Source organism: Saimiri boliviensis, chromosome 14, assembly GCF_048565385.1.
Source record: "Saimiri boliviensis isolate mSaiBol1 chromosome 14, mSaiBol1.pri, whole genome shotgun sequence".
Lineage (NCBI taxonomy): Eukaryota > Metazoa > Chordata > Mammalia > Primates > Cebidae > Saimiri > Saimiri boliviensis.
Window position 1 is genome coordinate 44,605,975 of NC_133462.1, and position 23,660 is coordinate 44,629,634.

Genomic DNA, 23,660 nt, shown 5'->3' on the forward strand with positions numbered 1-23,660 from the left:
GTCTTGAACTTGTGATCTCAGGTGATCCACCCACCTTGGCCTCCCAAAGTGCTAGGATTACAGGCGTGAGCCACTGTGCGCGGCCATCAGTTTCTTTTCTTTGGGGTCAACATTTTCACAGGCTGGGCTGGGAGGATTGCTTGAGCCCAGGGGGTTGAGGCTGCAGTGAGCTGGGATTCCAGCCTGGGCCACAGATAACTTATTTTTGTTTAAAAAAAAATTGGCCGTGCGTGGTGGCTGACGCCTGTAATCCCAGCACACTGGAAGGCCAAGGCAGTCAGGAGATGGAGACCAGCCTGGCCAACATGGTGAAACTTTGTCTCTACCAAAAACACAAAAAATTAGCTAGGCGTAGTGGCACACACCTACAGTACCAGCTACTTGGGAGGCTGAGGCAGAATCACTTGAACCCTGGAGGCAGAGGTTGCAGTGAGCAGAGATCCCGCCACTGCACTCCAGTCTGGGTCACAGAGGCTCAAAAAAAAAAAAAAAAAAAAAAAAAAAAAAAAAAAAAATCGAATTTTTAATGGGAAGAAAAGTATAAAGAAAGAAAGAAAAGTAACAGAAAAAGTGAGGTGTGGAGGAGAGCGTGCTCAGTGCCATGCGGCCGTATCATGAAGATTGCAGCAAGCCAGGTCCGACTCCACGCTTAGGGCAGGGTGAGCACACTGGCTGAGGGTGCCTTGGGCCCAGGAGGCAGCGGCGCTGCAGGCCCACAGCCGAGGCCAGACCCAGGGATGCCCAGGCTCCTGCTGGCTGCACCCTGCCCAAGGCCAGGCGCTGCAGGGTCCTTCCGTGGAGGGGACGGCCTGGGGGAACACGGGCACCCAAGCTTACACTGAAAATTCAGCAGGTCCCTGGGTCTGGTGCAGAGATGCATTTATTTCCAGGATATTTTCACATAACAAAATCCCAACAAGGCCTCAAGGGGCCACACCTCAGGGGGCGGTAAGGGGGCGGGAAGCGGGGCAGGCCTGCCAGGGGGGACTTGGTCTGCATCAGCACAGCCAAACAGCTGTGAGGCTGGGGAAGGAGCGCCCTTGGCAGGAGATCGGCGGGGGGCAGGACCTGAAAACCCAAAGCATGGACGTGGGACCTGTGGGTGCTCCATCCTGGCTGCCATCCCCCCGAAACCAAAGCATGGACGTGGGACCTGTGGGTGCTCCATCCTGGCTGCCAACCCCCCGAAACCAAAGCATGGACGTGGGACCTGTGGGTGCTCCATCCTGGCTGCCATCCCCCCGAAACCAAAGCATGGACGTGGGACCTGTGGGTGCTCCATCCTGGCTGCCATCCCCTCGAAACCACGGCCGCCTCTGGGCACCCAGCAGCATTCTGCACCAACGAGGGGACCGGCCCACATCTGGGGAGGCCCAGGGCGGCAGCGTCCCACAGCAACAGTGTCCCGGGGGTGAACGGTGGTGAGGGCGGCAGCGGGGAGTGTCCCCAGAGTCATCGCCAGCGAGTGCAGGAAATGATGAAGGGAAAGTTTTTTGGCCCAACCGCTGTGAACGGTGCTGTGGAAATGGCCCGTGGAGGGTGGAGGCGTTTCTGGGGGAGTCGGGGGGACAAGGGGAGGAGAAAATCGAATCGTGGCTGCTGCCAGACCCCTCCATAAGGCACAGATTTGACAGGTCCCCTCTCCTCATAAGAGGCCACTCCAGGCCAGGTGCGGTGGCGCACACTTATTATTCCAGCACTTCGGGAAGCCGAGGAGTGTGGGTCACCTCAGGTCAGGTGTGACCACCCCGGCCAAACCCCGTCTCTACCAAAAACACAAAAATGAGCCGGGCGTGGTGGCACACGCCTGCAATCCCAGCTACTCCGGAGATGAGGCAGGAGGCCCACTCGAACCTGGGAGGCGGAGGCTGCAGCGAGCTGAGATCGTGCCACGGCACTCCAGCCGGGACATGAGCGAGGCTCCCTCTCACGAGAGAAAAAAAAAAAAAGGCCGCTCCTGCAGGGCTGGGGCTTCAGGGAAGGCGGCCCTCTGCAGTTCGCTGGGTTTGGGGAGTGGCCGTGCTCCCGGCTTGGCTCGGGTCCTGAACTTGGGGGTGCGGACAGAGGGCTTGCCCGGGGTCCCTGGTTCAGGGGCAGGTAGGGTGGCCCGAGGACACCCTGGACCAGGAGCTGCCCAGGTGCGGAGAGTGTAGGGAGGGGCGAGGCTGGAGTGCAGGGATCGGGGGATGCTGGCACGGCCCTCCGCTGTGGGGACCGGGAGCTGCCCGTGAGGCCTCTTCTTGGTGTGGGCCAAGGGCGTCTGCTCTGGTGATGGGTGGGTGGCTTGTGTGACACAGTCCCCTATAAGACCTCCTCCAGCCTCGGCACCAGTGGCTCCGGGACAGTGGGAGGGCGGCCAGCCCGCTGCCACCTGTCCCCCGGAGTCTAGCTGCTCAGACCTGGAGACCTGAAGACAAGGCCGTGGTGGTCGTGCAGTGGACCGCAAGGTGACCACACGATTCCGGGAGCAAGAGGGTGTCCTGTGGACGGCAGAGGCCGGAGGCCGCTGGGCAGTGCTTGCGAGGAACTCCGCTCTTGGATGAGACGAACACGGGTTCTGTGGTCCCGGCAGGAGGGGCGTGGTCCATGGCCACCATCGGCTTCCACCCTCCCCGAGAGGAGGATGGCCCCAGGCACTCCCAGCCCTTGGGAGCGAGGGCAGCACAGGAGTGAAGGGGAGGAGGTGGTGGCAATGGCGACTCACCCTAAGGCCACTGGCCGCCGCCCGGGTAGCTGGGCACAGTGGGGTACTCGGGCAGGCTGCTGCCGGAGAAGTTGTTGTACTGGGCCTCCCTCGACGGCGGGTTCCGCCACGTGCCTGTGCTCCACTCTGTCTGTGCCTTCTGGAAGCTTCCACCGGCTCCTCGGTAGATCCTGTGCACCTGCAGAAACAGAGGGCGAGGAGGCAGAGAACAGAAATTGAGCACATGCCTGTAATCCCAGCACTTTGAGAACCCGAGGCGGGCAGACTGCCTGAGTTCCCGAGATTGAGACCAGCCTGAAACCTCGTCTCTACTAAGATACCAAAAATCAGTTGGGCGTGGTGGTGTGCACCTGTCACCTCAGCTACTCAGGAGGCTGAGGCGGGAGAATCGCTTGAACCTTGGAGGTGGAGGCTGCAATGAGCCAAGACTGTGCCACCGACTCCAGCCTGGGTGACAGAGCGAGACTGTCTCCAAAACAAACCAACCAACAAAATCGGTGTCTGGCTGTAAGTGGACGTTTCTGTTACCAGCCCAGCTGAACACTTGTGCGGTCTCTGATGGACCCTGCGACTGCAAACCTGCAGGGCCCCGCCCTCACGGACAAGAGGCTCCAGCCCCAGCTGCTCCTGCACATGGGGTTCACAGGCAGCCCCTGCCTCCCTCCGGGGTCTGCAATCCCAGCATGAGGAAGCACGGGCCTGGCCCCATAGGAACCCGGGTGCTGGGAGTGTCCCTGGGAGTGTCCCCAGCCCGCTGCTGGGGGTGAAGTGTGTCCTGTGTACACCATGAGGAGAGGGCCCAGCTCCCCAACATTCACCACCTGGGACAGCTGGGTGACGAGTTCATGGAGAAGGCATACGGGGTGAATGTCCCAGAGCTGAGGACTCACCTTCATGATAGCGATGGCCATCATGGCCGCCGACACAGAGAACATGATGGCCGGAAGCAGCATGACCACGGAAGCACCCACGCTGATCTGGAAGAACCCGATTGCTGACAGCCAGCCACTGCAAGAGATAAGAGTGTGTGTGGGTGCCTACACATCCACCAGATGGGGGCCCAAGGTCCTCCCTATGTAAAGAGCTCTGACCAATCAACAAGGAGTGGACAGCTCATACAGCAACCACTAAGTCGACAACAAACACAAAGTGATGCTGAGAGCCACCAACGACGTGTGAACAAGACTTATTCCACCACGATCTCAGCAGCAAGCGGCCCGTGCAGGGGGAAGGAGAAACCAGGGCTTCCCCATTAGTTTCCCGTGGTGAGCCCGGCGGACACTAAAAGCTCATTCCCATTGCCCTGTAGAGCCTGCTGCTAAGAATCTCCCCACAGCACCTGCTTCTAATAAGAGACTGCTGAAATCCCACCAGATGGGGCACTGAGGGGCCATTAAAAACAGGAGGGAGGCCGGGGCCGGGGTTCACGCCTGCCTCTAATCCCAGCACTTTGGGAGGCCAAGGTGGACGGGTCACCTGAAACCAGGAGTTCAAAACCAGCCTGGCCAACATGCTAAAACCTCGTCTCTTACAAAAATCATAAAATATTTTAGCCAGGCCCGGTGGCTCACACCTGTAATCCCAGCACTTTGGGAGGTTGAGGCAGGTGGATCACTTAAGGCCAGGAGGTGGAGACCAGCCTCGCCACCATGGTGAGACCCCGTCTCTACTAAAAATACAAAAATTAGCCAGGCATGGGGCACATGCCCATAATCCCAGCCACTAGGGAGGCTGAGGCAGGACAATCACTTGAACCCGGGAGGCGGAGGTAGCAGTGAGCCGATATCACGCCATTACACTGCAGCCTGGGCAACAGAGCAAGACTCTTGTCTCAAAACAAAAGAAAAAAACACACACACAAAAGAAAACACTGCTTTGCTCAGCCACCAGCGGAACACTGTGAAGGCTGGCCCACCTGGGTCCCTACGCGCAGGGCCGGCTCTGGCCACGGCACTTGCCTCTGAGACCTGGGAGGCAGGAAGCACAGTCATCTGGAGATTTTTGTCTAAACAGGTGATAAAACCACAGGGTTTTAAATTCAGGGAACTGAAAGACACGCCACCTCTGTCTCCCCCAGCACACGGGACCCGCAGGCCCCACACGCCCTGGAGCTGTCCAGGGAACTCATACAGACAGGTCTGTGTACCCACTGTGTCACACGCACACGCCAGGCAGTGAACCCAATGCTGCTGCCTGCAAGATGCCGGCCCGCCCCAGGCCGATGAGCTCGGTGCTCCACAGCAGGGCAGCACAGGCTGCATGGGCTTTGGGTCATTCCCTTCTCTTTTTTTTTTTTTTTTTTTTTTTTGATATGGAGTTTTGCTCTTGTCACCCAGGCTGGAGTGCAATGACATGATCTCGGCTCACCACAACCTCCACCTCCTGGGTTCAAGGGATTCTCCTGCCTCTGCCTCAGCCTCCTAAGTAGCTGGGATTACTGGCACATGCCATCATGCCTGGCTAACTTTGTACTTTTAGTAGAGATAGAGTTTCTCCATGTTGGTCAGGCTGGTCTCAAACTTCTGAACTCAGGTGATCCGCCTGCCTCGGCCTCCCAAAGTGCTGGGATGACAGGCGTGAGCCCCCGCACCCAGACTCTTTTGTTTTTGGAGAGACAGGGTCTCCCAGGCCGGGCGCGGTGGCTCAAGCCTGTAATTCCAGCACCTTGGGAGGCCGAGGCGGGTGGATCACGAAGTCAAGAGATCGAGACCATCCTGGTCAACATGGTGAAACCCCGTCTCTACTAAAAATACAAAAAATTAGCTGGGCATGGTGGCACGCGCCTGTAATCCCAGCTACTCAGGAGGCTGAAGCAGGAGAATTGCCTGAACCCGGGAGGCAGAGGTTGCAGTGAGCCGAGATCACGCCATTGCACTCCAGCCTGGGTAACAAGAGCGAAACTCTGTCTCAAAAAAAAAAAAAAAAAAAAGAGAGAGAGACAGGGTCTCCCCATGTTGTCCAGGCTGGTCTGAACTCCCGGCCTCAAGCAGTGATCCTCCTGCCTTGGCCTCCCAAAGCGCTGGGACCACAGGTGTCGGCCACTGTGCCTGGCCTCTTTCCTTTTTCAAAAAAATAGACCTGTTTGGGGATTTTAGATTTACGCAAAGTGACAAACGCACGTGGGGCTCCTGCTTCCCTGCCAGCTTCCTGCTCGCCAGCGTCTCCAGCTCCACCCGCGGGTGTCGGGACTAAGGAGGCACCGGGCAAAACGTCATCCAGGCTGTGCGCTCTGCTCAGAGGCTGCAAGGCCTGCTGACCTCTGCTTCCTGGCGGGGTCCACCAGGGCCCCTGCTGCGCCAGCTCCTCCGTGCACGTGTGGCCCCCGACTGTGTGCTGGGGGTTATTTATCTGGGGGCTCCAGCCCTGGCTCATGGCCCTGGGGGTGCATCACCGCTGGGGAGGGGGCACTGGAAAAGCCTCCTGGGGCAGGTGGTGTGGCTGTCCCCTCGCACCCACAGCAGCGCACTGAGCGTGGGACCTCGCTAAGCCAACAGTGGATGTGAGGTCGCCGCACACGGCGATCTGATTTCTTTCATTGCAAGCAGGCGGGCTCTCCTCTAAGACCACTGTTTCTTTCCTGAGAGCATCCACCTTCTGTCCAACTCGGGCAGGGACTGCAGGCTCCAGCCTCCCCCGTGACCTTCGGGAGATGACCCCAGGCTCCCACTATGGGAGCCGAGTCGCTGCTGCTGCACCTGCATGGTGGCCAAGGGCCGAGGGGACAGGGAGGCCTCTGAGGGTCATATGGGCGCTCACCTCATGCCGGGATCTCAAGAACACCCAGCCTGGGCACAGGCCCGTCTACCCGGCTTAGTCTGGGGAACTTGGGGAGGCAGCAGGCAGGAGGCACCGGCACCCAGGGCAGGGCCAGTGTGAACGGAGCTGGCAGTGGGAAGCTCAGGGGGACTCGGAGGATGCCGGGCAGGGCCTGGACCTGCAGCATGGCCTCTGGAGACAGGAACGCATCCCACAGGCTGGCAGAGCTGGGAGCCCTGGGGACACCCTCATTATGACCCTGACTCAGATTCCTGGGGCGGCACCACTCAGGCTCTTGGGGTGGCGGGTAATAGACCAGCCTCAGCGGCCCATGCAGTGCAGGAGGGGAGAGGCCTGCAGATAGAGGGCCCCTGAAAGGAGAGGAGACACCTTCTCTGGGTTCTGATTTGTGCACCAGCAAGAGAGGGCTGTGGTCCCGTGGGGCAGGCACCCCCGAACAGCAGCTCACTAACGGGAGCCCATGAAACCGAAGGTGCCCGTGGCTCTGTGATCAGCGCCACCCGGGAGGAGCTCCCACCTCGCTAAGGACGAGGGAGACACGCTGGGAATGAGGGCGGGAGCAGCCACTCTTACCAACTGTGGATTCCAAATTATTCCAAAACAAAAAGCCCATTTAAAACGCCAGAAATTTAAGATAAACACACGAAGGCTTCTGGGCGCCTGGCGGAAGAACTCGGAGAACTACCGTCACTGTATTCCCCACACTGACGCCAGCATCTCAGGCGTGCCAACAGCCCCAGGCTGTGAGTGCGTTTTTATGTCTTTTTCGCGTCTTCCTCCTTCAGCGATTTGCACAGAAACACTGGCAGCCGGGACTCAGCTCCCGGACCCCGGAGAGGGGCAAGATCGAGACCTGGGAGGGCAGCGGCAGGCTCCCGCGGCCGCCGGGGTTCCCAGCAGGCCCATGACCCTGCAGCGGAGCGGCGTCCGTCAGAGAGAGGCTTACCACGCGCCCCAGCCGGAGAAGCCGATCGCCTGGATGACGGTCAGGACAAACTGGGCTCCGAAGACGAAGAAAAACGCCATGAAGTTAAAGGAACTGTCGGCTCTGGGGAGGGACAGAAAGCAACGGCGGTTACGCGGCCCCGGCTTCGCCCAGACACACCCAGAGAGGAACGTGCAAGCCAGAGACGCCAAGGACGGAGGCTCTATTTTATTCCTTTGTGTTTAGTCAGGTTTAAAGACAGGGTTTCACCGTGTTGGTCAGGCTGGTCTCAAACTCCTAACCTCCTAATCCACCCACATCAGCCTTCCAAAGTGCTGGGATTACAGGCGTGAGACACCGCACCTGGCTCCTCTGTTTTTTTTCTTTTCTGTGCAGAGAGAGACTCACTCCATCACCCAGGGTGGAGTGCAGTGTCGAGATCTCAGATCACTGCAACCTCCGCTGAAATTATAGGTGCCCGCCACCGCACCTGCTGAATTTTTTTTTTTTTTTTTTTTTTTTTTTTTTGAGATGGAGCTTCACTCTTGTTACCCAGGCTGGAGTGCAATGGCGCGGTCTCGGCTCACCGCAACCTCCACCTCCTGGGTTCAGGCAATTCTCCTGCCTCAGCCCCCCGAGTAGCTGGGCTTACAGGCACGCGCCACCATGCGCAGCTAATGTTTTGTATTTTTAGTAGAGACGGGGTTTCACCATGTTGACCAGGATGGTCTTGATCTCTTGACCTCGTGATCCACCTGCCTCGGCCTCCCAAAGTGCTGGGATTATAGGCGTGAGCCACCGCGCCCAGCCGCCTGCCTAATTTTTATATTTTTAGTAGAGACGAGGTTTCACCACATTGGCCAGGCTAGTCTTGAACTGCTGACCTCAGGTGACCCCCCGCCTCAGCCTCCCAAAGTGCTAGGATGCTAGAATGACAAGCGTGAGCCTGGCTTTTTTTTTTTTTTTTTTTTTTGAGACGGAGTTGCACGCTCATCTCCCAGGCTGGAGCACAGTGGTGCAATCTCTGCTCACCGCAACCGCCCCCCCACCCCCCGGGTTCAAGTGATTCTCCTGCCTCAGCCTCCCGAGTAGCTGGGATTACAGGTGCCCGCAACCATGCCTGGTTAATTTTTTTATTTTTAGTAGAGACGGGGTTTCACCATGTCGGCCAGGCTGGTCTCAAACCCCTGACCTCGTGAAACCCCCGCCACGGCCTCCTAAAATGCTGGGATGACAGGCTCGAGCCACCGCACCCAGCCAAAATTACTAAAAAGCAAAGCAAAACAGGCAGTAGTTGGCTCTGGCTTGCAGGTCGTCGTCTGCCACCCTGGATGTGAACCGCCCTTCACACTGGCAGAGAAGGGGCGGGTCCCGACAGCTGGGTCGGGACAGGGTGCGGAGCCGGGACAGGGTGCGGAGCCGGGCCCGGTTCCCTCCGCCGGCGGCGGCCCGGCAGCTCTGCTCACCGGAAGGCCTTGTAGACGGGCCGGAACCAGCACACGTAGCTGCAGGGCGTGAACAGGAGCAGCCACACGATGGCCAGGCCGAAGTTGGACGCCGGGCCTCCAGCAATCAGCCAGGCCAGGCAGGCGATGAGGTTGACGCCAAGGGTGGCGCAGTAAACTGCGAGAGAGCGGGAGGAAGGGCAAGTCAGGTGCGGGAGGGCACGGCCACGGAAAGGCTCGCTACCCAGCTACGGGACTCCGGCCTGGGGACCCCACGTCAAGGACGGACACCGGGGCCTGAGGCCTGGACAGCGGCCTCCGTTACTGCTGTGACGCCGCCCAGAGACCCCGCCAGGCTGCCCCCTGCCCCATGGCGCTCCCTCCCTACCCCCCTCCCTCAGGCAGCCCTGCCTCCGCCTCCCGCCCCGCGCCACTCACACATCCACAGCCGGTAGATCCGCTTCACCAGGACCTGGTGCTCCACCGGGATCTCGTCGGAGAAGTTCTGGTAGAAGCAGGGCTTCAGGGGGATGAACCTGGGCAGCGGCGGGAAGTTGTTCTCCTTTGCTGTTGGGACAAAACAAAACAAACACGAAAGTAACGCAACAGAAACGTATCTGGTAACAATCCTGGAGCCAGAAATCTGAGATCAAGGTGTCTCGGGGCCGCGCTTCCTCTGGAGGCTTAGCGAAGGAGCTTTCCTGCCTCTCCCAGCTTCTGAGGTTCATGGTCGCATGGCTCTGGCCTCTGCCTCCATCTCCACCCCTTTCATTTTTTTTTGAGACAGAGTTTCGCTCTTGTTACCCAGACTGGAGTGCAATGGCGCGATCTCGGCTCACCGCAACCTCCGCCTCCTGGGTTCAGGCAATTCTCCTGCCTCAGCCTCCTGAGTAGCTGGGATTACAGGCACCAGCCACCATGCCCAGCTAATTTTTTGCACTTTTAGTAGAGACGGGGTTTCACCATGTTGACCAGGATGGTCTCGATCTCTCGAACTCGTGATCTACCCGCCTCGGCCTCCCAAAGTGCTGGGATTACAGGCTTGAGCCACCGCGCCCGGCCACCTCTTTCATTTTTTTGAGACGGAGCCTCGCTCTGTTGCCCAGGCTGTAGTGCAGTGGCACAACCTGGGCTCACCACAACCTCTGCCTCCTGGGTTCAAGCAATTCTCCTGCCTCAGCCTCCCGAGTAGCTGGGACTGCAGGAGTGCGCCACCATGCCCAGCTAATTTTTGTATTTTTAGTAGAAACGGGGTTTCATCATGTTGGTCAGGCTGCTCTCCACCTCCTGACCTTGTGATTCACCTGCCTCAGCATCTCAAAGTGCTGGGATGACAGGCGTGAGCCACCGCACCCGACTCCAACTCTTCTGATAAATATACTAAGCACCGGACTGAGACTTCGCCCTGCTCCAGTATCTCTTTTTTTTTTCCTTTTTTTAAAAGACAAGGTTTCACCATGTGGGTCAGGCTGGTCTTGAACTCCAGACCACAGGTGATCCGCCTGCCTTGGCCTCCAAAGTACTTGGATTACAGGTGTGAGCCACCACGCCCGGCCCTTTTTTTTTTTTTTTTTTTTTTGAGTTAGAGTCTTGCTCTGTCACCAGGCTGGAGTGCAGTGGCGCGATCTTGGATCACTGCAACCTCCGCCTCCCAGGTTCAAGCAATTCTCCTGCCTCAGCCTTCCAAGTGGCAGGAACTACAGGCACCCACCACCATGCCTGGCTAATTTTTGTGTTTTTAGTAGAGACAGGGTTTCACCGTGTTGACCAGGATGGTCTACGATCTCTTGACCTCTTGATCTGCCCACCTCAGCTTCCCAAAGTGTTGGGATTGCAGGCGTGAGCTACTGCGCCTGGCCCATTACTTCATCTTTTTTTTTTTTTTTTTTTTTTTTTTGAGACGGAGTTTCGCTCTTGTTACCCTGGCTGGAGTGCAATGGCGCGATCTCGGCTCACCGCAACCGCCGCCTCCCGGGTTCAGGCAACTCTCCTTCCTCAGCCTCCTGAGTAGCTGGGATTACAGGCACGTGCCACCATGCCCAGCTAATTTTTTTGTATTTTTTTTTAGTAGAGACAGGGTTTCACCATGTTGACCAGGATGGTCTCGATCTCTCGACCTCCTGATCCACCCGCCTCGGCCTCCCAAAGTGCTGGGATTACAGGCTTGAGCCACCGCGCCCGGCCCATTACTTCATCTTAACTCCACTACATCTGCAAAGGCCATGTTCCCAAATGAGCTCCCAATCACGGGTTCCAGGGGTCCACACGGCCTCTGGGGGACGCAGCATGGCCTGGGAGACCCCTGGGAACTTTGGCTGAGCCAGCACTGCCTGCGGAAGCATCCCTGAGCACTCGCTGCAGCCAGAGGGCAGGAGGCCCATCCTCAGGGGCTCCACCTGCAGCGGGAGCTGACAGTACACGAGCGGGTGAGACCCGAAGGTCTCGGAGGAAAGGGCAGCCGTGCCAGTGTGGGCACCGGCGGGCGGTGCTTCAGGTCATGAGGCGGGGAAGGGAATGCGGTGAACTCCGCGGGGTGGGGCATGCAGGACGAGGGCATGGCAGCGCAGGAGCCTCGGGGTGAACTGCCGGGCACAGAAGCAGCAGAGAGCCCGGACAAAGGCAGGGTGAGTGCCCATGCTGAGGCCTCCCTGGCTTCACTCACACCCTTCCTGGCGTCGGAACGGACGACACAGGCGGCTCTGTAGCCCTGTCCCAGCCCCCAGCGAAGGCAAGAACCCAGCTGTGCTGAGCCGTGGGGCCAGAGAAGTCAGAAGCCAGGTGGGCCAGGAGGACACTGCATGGCCACGGCCAGGACCGAGGGCTGCCATGGAAACTGCCAGCGTCACCCTCCCGCCCGCACTGCTGGGGCTCCCAGGCCGGGAGGACTCACCTGACATCTCTTCCTCACCGACCGCCGCGGGCTGAAGCCTGCAGCCGCCTGGAAGAAGACAGTGACAGTCAGGGAACCCCAGGTCGCCCTGGGCAGGGCATTAACCACCCACCGTGGCTGGAGAGCCCCTCATCGTGCCCTGTACTCTGGGCAGAGCAGTGGGCTGCGCGGGTGCCACAGGCCTGACCTGACCCGACGTGCCGCCCCACGGGTTCCCTCCCTCGCTCGAGTATGCACCATCCTTGCTGGCAAAGGGGGAAGGGCCGGCTGCAGCCCTCCCACCCACCGCCCCAGCCAGGATGCCCCTCCCCTGCTGTCCTAGGCCCCCACGTGCCCCAAATCCCGGCTTCAGCCCACAAGGGATGGGTGCTGCAAGGCCTGACCTCCCAGCGAGTAACAGAACCAGGTGCCAGCTCACTGCTGTGTGACCTCAGGCTGGTCACATCACCTGCCTGGGCTACGGTTTTCACCCCGTGAACACTGCAGGGCCTAGGACCCCATCACATCCAAGTGGCACCACGGCCTTTCTGAAAGGGAACCCCAGAAGCGCACGCACCAGAGCAGCCTGACCCCAGCCTGCCAGCCACACACGACAGAGTCATCTAGCTGCTTCCATGGTCCTGGTGGCGGACCTGCCATTGGGAGGTGGGCCAGGCCAGCAGGGAAATGCCCAGTGCCCGTCGGGCATCACAGCACCTCAGGGTTGGAACCATCCCAGATCCTGGCAGGGAGCAGGCCTGAGGGCACCGGCACAGGCCGGAGCTGCCTCCCGCCCACAGGCAGGTGAGGAGGTTTGGAGGAGCCATGGCTTCCGACAACCCATCTGGGGAGGTGTCATGGGAGGTGGGGTGCCCCAGGCTCTTGGGACAGGACACTCTGTCCTCTGTCGGCCTCCTGGCCTCCTGCCCTCTTGCCCGTCAGGGGAAGGAGCTGAGCCCTGAACACCAAGCCTGGAGGACCAACTGCCACCCCCACCGCTGGGCATGCCTCTGCGGCTCCAGCCACATCAGGGACACTCCAGCCCGCCTCGGTCCCAGCCCCAGGTACACAGTCCCCTGCAGGTCTGGAGGGCTCCTGGTCAGCCGCGCTTTCTGTCGGCTGCACCAGCTCCCCACACAGGGCCCCCGCCTGCCGCACCCCGTCCCCCACAGGCTGGGGGCTCAGGGCAGGCCTGTGAGGGGGCTGAGAGACACCCTCGTGGTCATGCAATGGATGCCGCCAGATGGACATACAGGTGCTGCTCCACGTTCTGCAAACTTGGCTCCAGTCCCCACTGTGCTGCGGCCGGCAGGCATCAGCCCTTTGGGGTCCCCTGTTGCCACTTGTGTAGGACACTAAATGCCAGGGTCCCTCCTTGAGGTCGGTGGCCTGTGGGCTACACCTGGTGTCCACGCATCAGGCCCAGGCACTCCCGGAACCATGGGGACTCCAGAAGCCGGCAAGGAGGCAGCAGCTGGGGACCCTGCCCTACAGGAACCAGTGGAGGCGCCTCTGACCACGCGGCTCAGCAGCCCCTCTGCTTGGCCACCAGGCCCTGAACAGACCTCGCCCCACCAGGGAACCTGGCCACCAAGGCACACGCCAGTTAACAGACACCCACTTGGTTTTAGGCTGTTTATTTTCCCATCAGAGCTGTTTCCTGGCCGGAGAGACAGAGGGGACACTAAGGCAGTGAGGGCATCCGTGGAGATCTCCACAGGCTGGCGTTGGGTTGAGCCAAGAACTGAGTCCGGGAAAGCTCACTCCTCAGCTTAACACGGAAGGCAGCCCCCGGGGTCCCCGCTGGAGGCAATGTGTCCTTAAAATCCACGGAAAGGCTTGCACCAAGGAGGTTGAGGCCCAGTAAGTGCAGGAGAGGCGCCCCACGCCGGAAGCACGAAGGTCTGGAGACAGAGGGGCAGAGCCTACGTGTCGGGGTCCAGCCGGAGGCACTGCTCCTCCAGCACGCCGCGGAACACCTGGAATCGGTGGTTGAGGTCCGGCCGCGCGTGGATTCGGAAGCGGGTGCCCAAGGCGCCGTCGGGCGAGGGCGCGCCATAGAAGACGCGCAGGATGCGTGAGTGCACCAGGGCCATGGCGCACATGGCACAGGGCTCACGGGTCACATACAGGTCGTAGCCGGTGCACACGTAGGGGAGGCCGTCCTCGTCCGTATCCAGTTTGCGCACGGCTCCTGCGCGGACGCCGTGGGGGGCGGTGGCTGGCGCGAAGGAGCAGGCGGGGAAGGGCGCGAAGTCGTAGGTGCCGCGGCCCTGGCCGCGCGCCACGAGGTCCACGCACACCATGACAGCGTGCAGGAGGGGGCTGGCGGCGCTGCTGCAGTCGTGGGCGGTGGCCAGCACGTGGTCCGAGGCCGGGTCCACCACCACGGCGCCCACAGCCCGCAGGCCCCGTGCCGCTGCCCACCGGGCCGCCCGCACCGCCCGCTCCATGTGGCTCTGCATGGCGGCACGCTCCTGTGTGGAGAAGAGCCGCCCGGCCAGGGCGCTGGTCACCTGCTTGTCCTCGTGGAAAGATGTGGGCCAGTGGGCGCGGGCCTCCTCGAACTGGCTCCTGGTCAGAGGCGGCCGGGCGGGCACTGGCACCAGGAAGGGCTGCCCCAGGCCACTGGTGTCCACGGCTGGCCGTGGTAGGAGCTCGGCCAGCGAGCGTGGGCCAGAGGCCGGCCCGGCCAGACACAGCAGCATCTCCAGGGCGTGGGGGCTGCTGGCGTCGCGGCTGGGCCGCACCCGCTTGAGGTGAGGCTGGGCTGCGAGTGGGTGCAGGGCCGACACCTCCTTCAGGAGGCGAGAGGTCTGGCGCTTGTCCAGGACGGGCGCGGCGTAGGCCAGCACCAGCTCCACGTCCCCCGCCTGCTGCTCAGACAGGACTGGGAGGGCCTGCCACGGTGTGGGCTCAGGCTCCGGGCTCCCGGCCTCCGTGCGCTGGAGCTGCTCCAGGAGGCCCGAGGCGGGCTCCATCCTCAGCCAGGCTGACTGTGGGAGAGAGACGGGAGTAGGGGATCATCCGGCGGCTGGGAGCGGCTGGGGGCGCCAGGGAGTCCGTCCCAGGAGGCTGTGACTCCGCGAGGTGGGGCTTGAAGAGGCCAGTCCCAGGGCTATGCTCACTCATGTCCTGCTAACCCGTGGTTTGCACAGAGTTTAAATGGCCTTGGTTTTCAAAAGCGAAGACATGATTCACCTACTATGAGACAAGTCATTTTCTTTTTTTTTTTTTTGAGACGGGGTCTCCCGGTCACCCAGGCTAGAGTGCAGTGGCACAGTCTCAGCTCACTGCAACCTTTACCTCCTGGGTTCAAGCAATTCTCATGCCTCAACCTCCCGAGTAGCTGGGATTACAGGCACGCGCCACCACGCCCAGCTAATTTTTTTGTATTTTTAGTAGAGATGGGGTTTCACCACATAATTCAGGCTGGTCTTGAACTCCTGACATCAAGTGATCCACCCACCTCGGCCTCCCAAAATGATGGGATTACTGCACCCAGCCAAGACTGGTCATTTTCAAGTGTGCAATTCATGGCTAGGTGTGGCGGCTCACACCTTTAATCCCAGCACTACAGGAGGCTGAGGTGGGAGGATCACTTAAGCCCAGGACTACAAGACCAGCCTGGGCAATATAGCAAGACCCCATCTGTACTAAAAATCAAAAAATCAGCTGGGTATGGTGGTGCGCACCGCTGGCTCTCAGGTCTCAGCTACTCAAGAGGCTGAAACAGGAGAATCACTCAAGCCTGGAAATTTAAGGCTTCAGTAAGCTATAGTCGTGCCACTGCACTCCAGCCTGGGTGACAGAGCAAGATGCTGTCTCAAAAAAACAAAACAAAAAAAAAATGCTGAGCATGGTGGCTCACTTCTATAAGTCCAACACTTTGGGAGGCTGAGGCAGGCGGATCACAAGGTCAGTCAGGAGATCAAGACCACCTGGCTAACAAAGGGAAACCCTGTCTCTACTAAAAATACAAAAAAAAAAAAAAAAATTAGCAAGGCATGGTGGCAGGCGCCTGTAGTCCCAGCTACTTGTGAGGCTGAGGCAGGAGAATCACTTGAACCTGGGAGGTGGAGGTTGCAGTGAGCCGAGATCGTACCACTACACTCCAGCCTGGGTGACAGAGCGAGACTTTATCTGGGAAAAACAAAACAACCTCAAAAGCCACAAACAAGTGTCCTATTCTGTGGCTCTTAGTATGCTTGCAGTTGTGCGCTCATCACCACTATAAAATTCTAGAACACTCCATCACCTCCAAGAGAAAACTTGTCTAACTACCCACAGCACACACAGCAACCCAGGCAACCACTGATGTGATCTCCGGATCTCCAGATGCCAGAGCCTGGAAGCACAAGCCGTCAACAGGCAGTGCCTGGCTTCCAGACAGAAGAGCCACGTGGCCAGGAACCGAGCGCGACCCTTGGTCCTCTGGCCGCAAGGCGTACAATTCCACCGACACCTGCGCGAGCTGGAATCGGATGCCTCCCCCGCTGAGCCTCCAGGTGACTACACAGCCCTAGCTGACACCAGGGTTCCAGCCCGGTGAGACCCCACGCACAGGACCCAGCCACGTCACACCCCGGCCCCGACTCACAGAACCAGGAGCTGGTGGTGTTTTAAGTGTGCAGCTGCACAGTCTGCTATGCGGGGATAGAGAGCAAGCATGCCACGTGTGGGGAACACGGGGCCACCTCCCGGAACAGCACACAGTCTGGCCCTGACACCAAATGCTCACCTCTGGGTGGTTTCTGTAAACACTCGCCCGGCCCCACGCCCCAGGCAGCCGAGGGCTGGGAAAAGAAAGGACTCGGAGCACAAGCCACGGAACCTAAGCCCTGGAGCGCAGCCCTCCCCCGCGGGCCCAGCTCCCCATCCCTTGACCATGTTCCTGCAGCCGTGCTGGGCCCTGGCTGTTGGGTGGGGCAGGTAGCCACCTGGGTGGCCCTGCCTACTCAGTCACAGAGGAGGTCCTGGTTGGAATGGGGCTGGCGGGAGGAGCTGGGAACATCCCTGGGGCTCCTGCTAACATCCCTCACTGCCAGGCACTGTGCCAAGGTGGCTCTCCGGTGAGAACCTCTGGCCTGACATCACCAGCACGTGACCATTCCTGCCACTGGCACAGGTGAGGACGGGAGGCAGTGGGGGCCTCCAGGGGAGAGGAACGTCTGGCAGGGTCACCCGGCTCTCAGGATCCCTCACCAGAGGGAAGCCTGCCCTAGGGGGGCAGACAGCAGAGCAGAGAGGCAGGGGCCGGGATAGGCAGCCTGCAGGGACTGCTCACAGACCCTGGTGGGTGGTGCTTCTGGGTCCCAGATCTCTGCCATCCACCCCACCTGACCATCCCCAAACCACTGTCTGGGCTGGCCGGTCCTGTGCTCCCGCAGACTCATACCGCAGGCTTGAGGCTGAGATTACAGGCGTGAGCCAGCATGCACAGCACACGGTTTTGTTTTTATTTTTGTTTTTTGAGACGCCGTTTCACTCTGTGGTCCAGGCTGAAGTACAGTGGGGCGATCTCGGCTCACTGCAACCTGTGTCTCCTGCGTTCAAGTGACTCTTCTGCCTCAGCCTCCCGAGTAGCTGGGATTACAGGCACCCACCACAACCCTGGGCTAATTTTTTGTATTTTTAGTAGAGACAGGGTTTCCCTATATTGGCCAAGCTGGTCTCGAACTCCTGACCTCAGGTGATTTGCCTACCTAGGCGCCTTCCAAAGGGCTGGGATTACAGGTGTGAGCCACCGCGCCTCAGATGGTGCTGGAGCTCCCCTCAGATGATCTGAACATGACTCTGGACAATCCTGAACACCAGGCCCGCCCGGACCACACATTCCCACCGGTGTGGACAGATCCTCCCGCAAACAGGGATGTGTCTGAATCACTGTGGAACCACGGGCTGTGGCCGCTGCTCCTCGTGATGCCTTACCCAGTTCATGCCTCAGCCGCTGGGGCACCCCACAGATGGGGGACCAGCACCCAGTGTAACTCCGGACAGTGACCTCGGAGGGTACGCTGAAGCGGCCCCAGCACTGCCTGAAGCTCACAACTGCGACACAGCACAGAAGCGGAGGTGCAGGGGGAGCCCTGAATGCAAAGCTTGGAGGTGGTGCCCACGGCAGCCGACTCGCTGGGCCCTCCAGACATGCACACCACACGCCACCAGGACCACAAAGCCCACGCGGCCCGGCAGGGCCACAAACACTTCACTGTCTCCAGGGTTAAAGACAAACGCAGCTTCGGCTTGTCCCTATAAGAGTATAACCTCTGATGAAAAACAAACAAAAAGACCTGGAGAGGAGGCAGCTGCTGGGACAGCGCAGGCTGGGCCCGCCACACCCTGGACTGGAGGTAGAACTTCTGGGACCAGCTGTGCACCGTGGCTCACGCCTATAATCCCAGCACTTTGGGAGGCCGAGGCGGGCGGATCAGGAGGTCAAGAGATTGACACCATCCTAGCCAACATGGAGAAACCTGGTCTCTACTTAAAATATAAAATTAGCCAGGCGTGGTGGTGCATGCCTGTAATCCCAGCGACTCGGGAGGCTAAGGCAGAAGAACACTCGAACCCAGGAGGAAGAGGTTGCAGTGAGCCAAGACCACAACACTGCACTCTAGCCTGGGCAACAAGAGCAAAACTTTGACTCAAAACCTCAACACACACACACACATAAACACACACACACACTCACACTCACTCTCTCTCTCTCCCCCCCAGCTACTCAGGAGGCTGAGGCAGGAGAATCACCTGAACCCAGGAAGTGGAGGTTGCAGTGAGCCGAGATGTCACCGATGCACTCCAGCCTGGGTGACAGAGCGAGACTCTCAAAAAAAAAAAAAAAAAAAAATCCCAGACAGGCACAGGGCTCAGGGTGATTGACTGTCCCGGGGCAGGGTGGGCTCAACTACCAGTGCAGCTCCCAGCCACCACTGTGGCCCAGGAGCATGACGCACGCCTGCAGTGACTGCCCCAACAGAGGGGCCACCTGACCCTCCCTCCCAGGAGTACAGGCCACCCACGTCCCAGCAGAACACAGCCCCCAGCCTGGGCTGGCTCTGAGCAGGGACCTGTACTGCCAGAGCTTCAGGCAGGTGAGTCAGGCCCTGGGTGGGGACAACCCTTGAGAACTGGAGGCTGGGAGGCCATTATCTAAGCCCACAGATGAGGATGCCAAGGTCAGCGCTGGGACCTGGGTGTCCACCCAGGAAACACACCTGGTGCTGGACCTGCCCTAGAGGTGTTGAGCCCAGCACAGTCACTTCCCGGCTTCGAGAGCTTAGGCACCAGTCCTGACCCCTCCAAGCCTCAGCTTCCACCCCTGTGAAATGGGAACTGCCACTCTGCCTTTTTTTTAAGGCAGGGCTGTCAAAAGCTGAAGAGAAAGTGGGAGGCGCCTGACCATCTCCAGCAGAGTCCAGGAAGGCTCCTCGAAGGCAGTGACCCACAGCCTGGCCTGGAAGGCTGGGGAGACCAGGGAGAGAACACCAAGGAGGAGGAGGCCATAATGCTCACTTCCAAGGCACGCCAAATAGTCTGCCTGACGTCTTGTTTTTTTTTTTTTTTTTTGAGACGGAGTTTTGCTCTTGTTACCCAGGCTGGAGAACAATGGCGCGATCTGGGCTCACCACAACCTCCGCCTCCCGGGTTCAGGCAATTCTCCTGCCTCAGCCTCCTGAGTAGCTGGGATTACAGGCACGCACCACCATGCCCAGCTAATTTTTTGTAATTTTAGTAGAGACAGGGTTTCACCATGTTGACCAGGATGGTCTCGATCTCTTGACCTCATGATCCACCCACCTCGGCCTCCCAAAGTGCTGGGATTACAGGCTTGAGCCACCGCGCCCGGCCAGTTTCTTTCTTTTTTTTTTTTTTTGAGACAGGATCTCACTCTCAGTCGCCCAGGCTGGAGTCCAGTGACCGGATCTCGGCTCACTGCAACCCGCACCTCCCAGGTTCAAGTGATTCCCCTGCCTCAGACTCCTGAGTAGCTGGGACAACAGGCATGTGCCACCACGCCCAGCTGTTTTTTTTTTTTTTTGTAAATAAATATGGGGTTTCATCATGTTGGTCAGGCTGGTCTTGAACTCCTGACCTCAGGTGATCCACCTGCCTTGGCATCCAAAGTGCTTGGATTACAGGTGTGAGCCACCGTGCCCGGCCGTTTTTGTTTTTTTTTTTGAGACAGAGTTTTATTTCGTTGCCCTCACTATAGTGCAGTGGTGCGATCTTGGCTCACTGCAACCTCCAACTCCCAGGCTGAAGCAATTATCTGAGGCCTCAGCCTCCCGAGTAGCTGGGATTACAGGTTCATGCCATCGTGCCCTGCTAATTTTTCTTTCTTTCTTTCTTTTTTGTGTATGTTTTTAGCAGAGATGAGGTTTCACCATCTTGGCCAGGCTGGTCTTGAACATGGCCTCCCAAAGTGCTGGGATCACAGGCATCAGCCACTGTGCCAGGCCTATTTTTTAATTTTTGTAGAGACAGGGTTTCACCATTATCAGCCAGTCTGGTCTCCAACTCCTGACCTCATGATCCACCCACCTCGGCTTCCCAAAGTGCTGGGATTACAGGCGTGAGCCACTTCGCCCGGCCTGGGACTTGTTTCTTCACACATATATATTTTATTTACTTATTTTCAGACAGGGTCTCACTCTGTTGCCCAGGTTGGAATGCAGTAGTGCCATCAAAGCTCACTGCAGCACCAACCTCCTGGGCTCAAGGAATCCTCCTGCCTCAGACTCCCGAGTAGCTGGTCCACAGACATGTGCCACCACGCCTAAGTTTTTTTTTTTGAGAGTCTCAATAGGTTGCCCAGGCTGGAGTGCAGTGGTGCAATCTCGGCTGACAGCAACCTCCGCCTCCCAGGTTCAAGCGATTCTCCTGCCTCAGCGTCCACAGTAGCTGGGATTATTACAGGTGCGCACCACCATGCCCGCCTAATTTTTGTATTCTTAGTAGAGACGGGATTTCACACGTTGGCCAGGCTGGTCTCGAATTCTGGACAAGTAATCCACCGGCATTGGCCTCCCAATGTGCTGGGGTCACAGGCACGAGCCACCGCAGCCGGCCATCCTTGTTTCCACGGTGTGGATCATGTTTCTGGCCACCCTACGAGGAGGCCTTCTCTGCATGACAGCAAGGAACCTCGGCCCTCGGGGTAGGGTGTGGGAGAGGACTGGGGGGCCACGTGACCGTAAAACCCTAAAAACCCACACTCTAGGTTAACGATGAGGAATGATGGTCAATTTGGGGATGTGCAAAGGACTAGGGAAATCTCCACCTAAAGGCAAACCCGAGCTGGGGAGGCGGGACGCGAAGGCGGAGGAAACCCGCGAACTTGCAGTCCGAAGGCAGGGGACTGGCGGCCATGACCCAGAGCCACCGGAAGCAGCTGGAGTGCACGGGGTCTTCCGCCCGGGCCGTTGGGGCGCGCACGCGCAGAAAGGCGCCGGGACCGGGGGCAACGCTGTCCTGAGGCCCCCCCACCCCCGCCAGGCTCGCGCGCAGGCGCAGCCGCGCCGCCTCCCCACGTCGCCCGCCCGCCCGCCGCCCGAGACACGCGTGAGGCTGGCCCGAGCCCCTCATTTTCGCCCGACGGCCGGCCGGCGCCCCTCACCGCCGAGAAGCCCCCACGTCCACCCCTACTCTCCCTCCGTGGGAGCCTAAGCCTAGAGAACCCGACACCTCGGGGCCGCGCGCTTACCTGAGGGACGCGGGCGCGGGCGCTGCGCTTCGCCAAGTCTTAGCAACCGGCCTGCCCCGCCTCGTCTCCGCCTGAAGCCGCGGAGCACGACGGGAGCGTAGTTCCAGGGGCGGGGTCGGCGCGAGGCAGTGGTGGGGTCAGGACTGCAATTCCCAGCATGGATTGCGCGCCACCCCCTCGCCCCGCCTCCCCACTAGCACTGCGCTCACATGACCTTCCGGGGACGGGGCGGGGCGGGGCGGGGCCGCTGGGCTGAGCGAGCTCTGAGTTTACCGGTTCGAATCCCATCAGTCGGCCTGGGAAATCTCGGAACCCGGGGATCTTTGGGAAGTCAGCAGAGTGGGGAGGATGAAGTAGAGGCGGGGGACACGACACCCATCCTCTGAGACCGGGATGGGGCCAGGTTCCAGTTCTGCCTGTTACTGAACTCCGGATCTGGGGACTGGACCCGGTTCAGGCTTGGGTTTTCCCATCAGTACCACAGGTGAAGGAGACCTCTTGCATCTCCTGGGCCAAATATGCACACTTTTTTTTTTCTTTTTCTTTTTCTGCTTTTGAGATAGAGTCTCACTCTGTCACCCAGATTAGAGTTCAGTTCTCGGCTCACTGCAACGTCCAGTTCCCGGGTTCAAGCGATTTCCGGCTAGTTTTTGTATTTTTAGTAGAGAAGGGGTTTCACGGCTGGGCACGGTGGCTCACGCCTGTAATCCCAGCGCTTTGGGAGGTCCAGGCAGGCGGATTACCTGAGGTCACGAGTTCGAAACCAGTCTGGCCAGAATGGTTAAACCCCCGTTTTTTAAAAAATAGTAGAGTCCTCGAAGGCTAGCAAGCTAGCATCACGTCGTGCGAGTCGTCTATGGTTCTGGGGTACTGGGTTATTCGCGGGCTGGTGCACGCCATCCGCCTGCTCCTGGAGTTCACAGATACCTCCTACAAGGAGAAACGTTACACATGCGGGGAAGCTCCTGACTGTGATGGAAGCCAATGGCTGGATGTGAAAATCAAGCTGGATGGAGTTTCCTAATCTGCCTTACCTCCTGCATGGGAAGAACAAGATCACCCAGAGCAATGCCATCTTCCTATATCGCTGGCACGCAGGATACGTGTGGTGAGACTGCAGAAGAAAAGATTCGAGTGGTCATCGTACAGAACCAAGTAATGGATTTCCGCATACAACCGATAAACCTCTGTTAACAGCTCTGACCGCGAAACACTGAAGCCTCAGTATTTGGAACAGCTGACTGGACAACTAAAACGATCCTCCATGTTTTTGGGGAAATTCTTGTTGGTTTGCAGGGGAAACGCTCACCTATGTGGACTTTCTCACCTATGATGTCTTGGATCAGAACCGTATATTTGAGCCCAAGTGCCTGGATGAGTTCCCAAACCTGAAGGCTTTCATGTGCCGTTTTGGGGCTTTGGAGAAAATCGCCGCCTACATCCAGTCTGATAACTTCTTCAAGATGCCGATCAACAAGATGGCCTCACTGGGCAACAAGCCTGTCTGCTGAGCAGGACGCAGACCTGCAGAGCTGCTTCTGTTTCATCCTGTCCCTAAGGGGTCAGTCTTTCTCCGCTCTTTTCAATAAATAACATTTAGGTTAAATAATAATAATAATAGAAGTTAGAGAAGGGGTTTCCCCAAAACATGCACAGTTTATAGGCAATTTGTTAGTGGTTCCATCTGAACAAGTTTAACCAAGTGGTTTGTTTTTGTTTTTGTTTTTATTTTGAGACGGATGGCGCGATCTCAGCTCACCAAAACCTCCGCCTCCTGGGTTCGGGCAATTCTCCTGCCTCAGCCTCCTGAGTAGCTGGGATTACAGGCACACACCACCATGCCCAGCTAATGTTTTGTATTTTTAGTAGAGATGGGGTTTCACCACGTTGACCAGGATGGTCTCGATCTCTTGACCTCTTGATCTACCCACCTCGGCCTCCCAAAGTGCTGGGATTACAGGCGTGAGCCACCGCGTCCGGCCTAACCAAGTGGTTTTCAACGGGAGGACATTTGTCACCCCCTCCCCACACAAAGGGACGGTGCCTGGTCGTAAACAGCTCAGGCTCGGATGCCTGAGGTTTGACAAACCAGTAAGGAGGAAAAACTACAGCAAAAAGAAGGTAACTTCATTTTTGGAGTTCGCAATGGGGAAGCAGCCAGCGTTGGCTTCCAGAAACCCCTTCAAACTGTTGACTAGGGTGAAGGGCTCACAAAGGGGCACTTGGAAGGGAGG

At 58.7% G+C, this 23,660-nt stretch overlaps 2 protein-coding genes and 1 pseudogene across 2 annotated transcripts; 1 reads left to right on the top strand and 2 right to left on the bottom strand.

The window, feature by feature from the left end:
• Positions 1 to 862: 862 nt before the first annotated feature.
• On the bottom strand, positions 863 to 21,500 carry SCAMP4 (secretory carrier membrane protein 4). The gene is made up of 8 exons (XM_010339240.3): positions 21,427 to 21,500; positions 11,742 to 11,789; positions 9,290 to 9,418; positions 8,873 to 9,029; positions 7,428 to 7,529; positions 3,595 to 3,712; positions 2,705 to 2,882; positions 863 to 2,480 (listed from the first exon to the last, which is right to left on the bottom strand). The coding sequence occupies exons 2-7, from the start codon at positions 11,746 to 11,748 to the stop codon at positions 2,706 to 2,708; spliced, it is 690 nt and encodes a 229-aa protein (XP_010337542.1). The 5' UTR covers positions 11,749 to 11,789; positions 21,427 to 21,500; the 3' UTR covers positions 863 to 2,480; position 2,705.
• On the bottom strand, positions 11,796 to 21,490 carry ADAT3 (adenosine deaminase tRNA specific 3). The gene is made up of 2 exons (XM_039466388.2): positions 21,427 to 21,490; positions 11,796 to 14,716 (listed from the first exon to the last, which is right to left on the bottom strand). The coding sequence occupies exon 2, from the start codon at positions 14,699 to 14,701 to the stop codon at positions 13,646 to 13,648; it is 1,056 nt and encodes a 351-aa protein (XP_039322322.1). The 5' UTR covers positions 14,702 to 14,716; positions 21,427 to 21,490; the 3' UTR covers positions 11,796 to 13,645.
• Positions 20,961 to 22,937, top strand: LOC101053323 (glutathione S-transferase Mu 3-like; annotated as a pseudogene).
• The last annotated feature ends 723 nt before the right edge of the window (positions 22,938 to 23,660 follow it).